The sequence below is a fragment of the Capsicum annuum genome, chromosome 11, assembly GCF_002878395.1.
Source record: "Capsicum annuum cultivar UCD-10X-F1 chromosome 11, UCD10Xv1.1, whole genome shotgun sequence".
In the NCBI taxonomy this organism is placed as follows: domain Eukaryota; kingdom Viridiplantae; phylum Streptophyta; class Magnoliopsida; order Solanales; family Solanaceae; genus Capsicum; species Capsicum annuum.
This window is the reverse complement of record NC_061121.1, coordinates 51,046,540-51,052,378: the sequence shown is the minus strand read 5'-3', so window position 1 is coordinate 51,052,378 and position 5,839 is coordinate 51,046,540. Positions and strand designations below refer to the sequence as shown.

Sequence of the window (5,839 nt, the reverse complement as noted above, 5' to 3'; positions counted from 1 at the left end):
CCTCAATTAAACTTTATATTGGCTAACTTACTTTTTAAAAAAATAATACAATATTTGATTAATATATTTAATGCTACAAACTATTGTATGATTTATGAATAAAAATAGTATATAACTTAAATAATTAAAAGTCTAACTCAATAATATATTTTTGCAGATATTTCTTCAATGGGTGAAACCTTACAAGATTATTAAAGTTTCACAAATTTCTTGTCAGTATTTAAGAAAATGAGTGTTATCTTTTATTAAATTATAATAATCCCACATAAAAAAAGACAACAAAATTTTGAATTAACTTTAAATTTAGCTGGATAAATAGATATTTTGTAGTGTTACTATCACTTCTTTACGACTCATCATGTTTTGTATAACATTTTAATAGCCCATTAATTGTTCAAATTTACTAAAATGGATGAGATTTTCATGTGAGCACTATCAAAATAGAATATTCTCTCTTATATAATTGTAGTAATAATTTGACTCTTCACTTTGTCATTTCCTTCATATTTTTTATTTAAAAAAAATAATTAAATAATTAAAATTCAAGAAAAAACTCAATTATTTCTCATATCATGACACATCACATATAAAGTCCTATTTGGGAAGCAAAGAAATAAAGTAATTTTATCTTTATTAACTATATGTCATAATTTTAGTGGATTAATAAATTAATTAAAATTAGTATAATAGCCTCAAGAACTACCAAAATTTATTATATATATATATATATATATATTTCTTTCTCTATCTCTTGCTTTTTTCCCCATTTCATCTCCATTTTCCAGATCCAAACCTCTTCCAAGAAACCCCACTAATTCCTTCTCAGATTCCTCAATTTTCATTTCTCCTTACATGTCATATAAACAATTTTTCTAGCTTTAGTGGAAGCCTAATTAGTTTTTTTTTAATTATATGGTTGTGGGGTTGATCAAGTTGGAGGAGAAGGAAAAAAAAAGAGTTGAAGAATTTGTTGAGGTGGATCTGATCGAACTGAACCAATCATGAATCCCTTTTCGTCCGCAACGCGTCTTAGGTTAGTAATTGAAACTCATATTTATTATGCTTGTCATTGGATCAATTTTGCTAAACTTTTTGTGGGTGTTTCATATTTTTGCTCAATTCTCTGTTTCTCATTGTCAAAGTTGCTATTAAGTATTGGAATGAAATTGCAACCAAGGGTGTGGCGTAGTGGTCAATGAACTAGTTGGTAGGTGGAGAATCATAAGTTCTAGGTTCAAATCTTAGTAGACGATAAAAACACTAGGTGATTTTCTAAACTTGTGACGCGAGGCGCTGCTGGATGCTTCTGATCAATAGAACATGAGGAAGATTCTTTCCATATGTTTTAGCCTTGGTGGACAGGACCACAACATTACGTGTTGTTGGTTAGAGGTAGCAAGTATCCCGTGGGGCCCTGAGACCATGGTAATAGAAAAGAGTATTGGAATGAAACGGGTTCAGATGGAGAGAAATGGATATTGAGGATTCATATAAACAATTTCCAGCTAGTGTGGGATTTAGGTTTTAGTTTGTGTGTGGAAAAGTTGGATTGTTAATAATGTTTGGAAGACATCTTTGTTTTGATGGTCTTACTTAGATAAGGATATTTTTGGGTGATGCTTTGCTTGGTAGTAGTCTTAGTATTGCTCTTGTTGTTTCTTTTCCTTTGATTTCTCGTACTAACTGTTGATTCCTTGTACCTTAATTATCTAATCTTTTTGTAGTTTTCTGTTTTTTGTTATTAGCTGTTGTTTCTTATACTTCTGTTACTTCTTTCGCTGGACTATCTTGGACGGTTTCTCTTGAGCCGAGGGTCTATTGGAAAAGCCTCTCTGCCTGTGAGGTAGGTGTAAGGTTTGCGTACACTCTACCCTCCTCAGAACCCACTTGGGTTACACTGGGTATGTTATTGTTGTTTGTTTGATTAATTGGATTTAAGTTTAAAACCTCCTAAGAGACTGATTGTTGTGCTGTTTGTTATCATATTAAGTTTGAAAGTTCAACTTGGTTGTTGCTATTTTGGAACAGAAGGGTGGATTTTGTTGTTGTATACAGCTTCCCTCAATAAGGGATTGAGGCTTACAAGTAGTTGTTGTTACTATTTTCTTAATTGAGAATAAGGCCTGGTGCTGTTAGTACAATCACATGACATTTGGTTTGGCCAGGAGTTTGTTTACATATTTGTGTCTCAGTAGAGAACATAGAGAACTGCTAGGTTCAGATAATTTAGAATAGCTTACTTGAACTAGTTTGGATTGAGGCCTAGTTGGGGTTGTGTGAGTGTTTCTTGCATTTCACTACTGACTTTCATTACAGAGAGTTGTTGGAAGACATTTCTGGTTTTGATGGTGTCTCAGTTAAGGGCAATGTTGGGAAAATATTTTTGTTATGAAAGATTTGAGATTAAAGCCTGCTTTGTTGTGCTGATAAGAAAAAGCCAGTTGTGTTGTTGCATGTAAACTTGTCAATTTTATTTAATTTCTTGCAAAATACAATGGATTCTGTTCTAGCTTAGTGCTGTTTTGTCATTGAAAAAATCATCATTACTTCAATCAAAAAAATAAAAGAAACTAAATTGTGAAGCCAAGCATAACTGATTTTTTCACTATGGGAGCAAATTTGTTTTAGATTCAAACTAGATTTACAAAACGTGAATGCCATAACAGAGCAATTCTAACAACAATACCAGCAGTAGTTACTAAAAGCTGAGATAACCTAATACTTATCTTTGGATACAGTATTTCCAACCCCACTGCCATGACTATGAATCTAGTTTGTTGTCTGTTCGATAAGTTTTGCCAACTTCAATTGCTTACCACTCCTAACTTACACTAACTTTCCCTCTTTAGCTCTGCATCTCTCTGTAATGCGTTCATTTTTATGTCTGTATTCCCTCTCTATCCTTCCAAGAAAAGTTGTTTCGTCTTCATGTAAACACCTCATATTTTGCTTCCATTTCCTCCCTCCCTTTTCTAGTTTTCTTTGACACTACTTGTTGCTCCAGCCAGTTCGACCTCCATTTTTCTTCTTGTGCTGTACCCAGTTCTGTCTTCCTTCTTCCAGCTTTTTTCAGCACTGATTAAGGTACCCAGATGCTGAACTGGATTAAACTGTCCTGTCAAAGCCAAATCCGGGTGAACCAGCTCATGTATATGCAACAGTGGTTCAGATTGTGTAAGTGGATATATTAGAAGATTGTAAAGTTCAATATGCTATCTACCAGGGGAGAACGGATGAAGGTGATGAAATAGTGGTGGAATTCATCTTTTCATTCATAGCCACGGGGATTAAAGACAGAACTGGTGGCAGTTCAAGATTTGCCATGATACTGCTAGCTGGCAAAGGCAAGGGGGATCCAAAAGAAAAGATCTTTGGCTGCATGTACTGCTCTGCAAAAGTCTCCAATATGTGGTTTTAGTTCCCTCAGTTTCCTCCTTTGCGCTGACCCAACATTGGAGATTGCAGAAACAGAACACGGGTCAACATATTCTTGATTTTCTGTGATTTCTGAAGATGTTTAAGCTTTTTATCTTCAAAAACGTCCCACCACTTGCCTAAACTTTAGCAGTTCGACCAGAGACTTCAGCAGCAATTTTGACAAGATTTCGTTCTTCTGGGATTCAAGATCCCTTCGTGATCCCAGTTTTTTAGTAGTTTTTCCAGCTTTCAAGGAAAGAATTTGGGTCCATTTCAAGAGTTTTTTCCATGCGTTTCGAGATGATATTCCATTTTTTGGGTCCATATTGCTTCATGTAGGCATGCAGTAGTGCTTCTTCTACCTGCCACCTTTGACGCTCTATCTCCAAGCCTTAACCATGTCTGCTAGCGTTACAGTTTTCCACTACGCTGAATGAAGAGTGGAAATTGTCCATGGCTATTTTTTGGGATAGAAATTGTCCAAGATTTGTTGTTTATTCATTACTTGCAAAAGTTATAGTTCATGTATAGTCTCAATTGAAGAGTGGACCTTGTGACACCTTTATACCCCTGAAGCAAAGTGCTGCTTTGCAATTTATCTTTACCAGAACAGGTAGTTTGTTTGTTTTAAGTACTTTCTGTTGCATTAAATATAAATTTTTAGATGGGCGAGGTTATACATGTACGTTCCAATAAAACTGCTTAATTTCTTTCAGAGAGAACATTCAAAAGACGGGAAGTGGTAACTTCCTCGGTTACTCTATTTGTTTGCTTAGAAAAGTTTGATATTTTTGTTTCTGATAATCCCATTTGATTTTATTTTTTCGCTGAGGACAATCCCAGCTGAATTTGTGCTTCCTTTTGAACTCACTGTCACATAAAGGGATTTGGGTGGTTCCTCAAGTTTCCCTGTCAGAAATTTCATTTAGGTTAACTGAAGTTGTGTAATTCATGATATAATAAGTGCTTATTACAGAAGTTTTTATGCACTGATTGGTTGAATGCAGGGACATGATTCGGGCTATCCGTGCTTGCAAAACTGCGGCAGAGGAGCGTGGTGTAGTAAGAAAAGAGTGTGCTGCTATCAGAGCTGCAATCAGTGAAAATGATCAAGACTACAGACATCGTAATCTTGCAAAACTAATGTTCATTCACATGCTGGGTTACCCTACTCACTTTGGTCAAATGGAATGCTTGAAGCTGATTGCTTCTCCAGGATTTCCGGAGAAAAGAATAGGATATCTTGGCCTGATGTTGCTTCTTGACGAAAGACAAGAAGTTCTAATGTTGGTTACCAATTCTATAAAGCAGTATCCTTTTGTTGTGTTTTATTTTTTTCTCTTCAAAGAAATCTCTTTATATGTGCATTCAAATCAGATTAAAAGGGATATATGGAGAACGAAATACTGGAGAAGGTCTTCCGTTTTTCCTCTTCCTTTTTCCTTTTTCCTATTTTACCACGAAAACACTTCGAGTTGTTTAGGCCATTGCCCTTGATTTATAGAACTTTTAAAGGTAACAGCTGTTGTTTCTCTGTGTATTTTAAAGATCAAGTCCACAGTTACACTCATATACCTTAACTTTGAGTAGAGATCTTAACCACACCAACCAATATATTGTTGGACTTGCTCTTTGTGCATTAGGAAATATTGGTTCTGCAGAAATGGCCCGTGACCTTGCACCAGAAGTTGAAAGGTTGCTAAAGTTTAGAGATCCTAATATTCGAAAGAAGGTAAATCTCATATCTCTTCCTAATGGATAGAGTTTTTGACTATTTTTCTTATTATCAAATTTCTTTCCCATCACTTAAGCTGGAATTCTTATGGGATTTTTGGGCAACAGTAACTTGTTTCTACAAGAATTCATTTGAAGAACAATATTTAATCGAGGCCCATCAGTACAGATGGAAGGTTAATTTAAGGAAAAGAGAATATGTTGAGTTATGAGTATGTAAGTGTGGAAAATTTGGTCTTTGTGATTGGCTCCATGTTGAATATGGTGTCTTTGAGAAGTGAGATAGTTTCTTTCAATATACGAGACGGAATGTGTGTATGATTCTCTTATAAAGTTACTTGAGAGTTTCAGGATGTAGTGTCAAAGAATGTGGGCTAACTAAATGTTAGGACGTTGTTCTCGGAGGAAGGGTGGCTGGCTTAGTAGATTTTCAGATCAGGCTTCACATTTCAGTCCTTCGACCATGGTGTCTTAGTTGGTGAAATTTGTATGATCCTTTGCAGAAATTAGACGAACGTACATGTAAGAATTGGGAACTAAACATGGTAGCAACTGATTATCCTAGCCACGACTCTTTATGTTTTGGCATGAATTACTGGATGGAAATTTGTCTCCCTAGTCGAGTAAAAATCTGGAAAATGGCATCAAAGTTGTTTTTTCTTGATGTAATTTTATGGAACACTTCCTT

General features: G+C 35.2%; 1 protein-coding gene across 1 annotated transcript in view; it reads left to right on the top strand.

The window, feature by feature from the left end:
• Window positions 1–906: 906 nt before the first annotated feature.
• Window positions 907–5,839, top strand: part of LOC107847612 (AP-1 complex subunit gamma-2) — a gene marked incomplete at its 5' end in the record, with an annotated part of 19,027 nt that continues 14,094 nt past the window's right edge. The window contains 3 exon segments of the mRNA XM_016691980.2: window positions 907–1,033; window positions 4,425–4,727; window positions 5,008–5,149. Coding sequence (XP_016547466.2) covers window positions 1,002–1,033; window positions 4,425–4,727; window positions 5,008–5,149 — 477 coding nt within the window.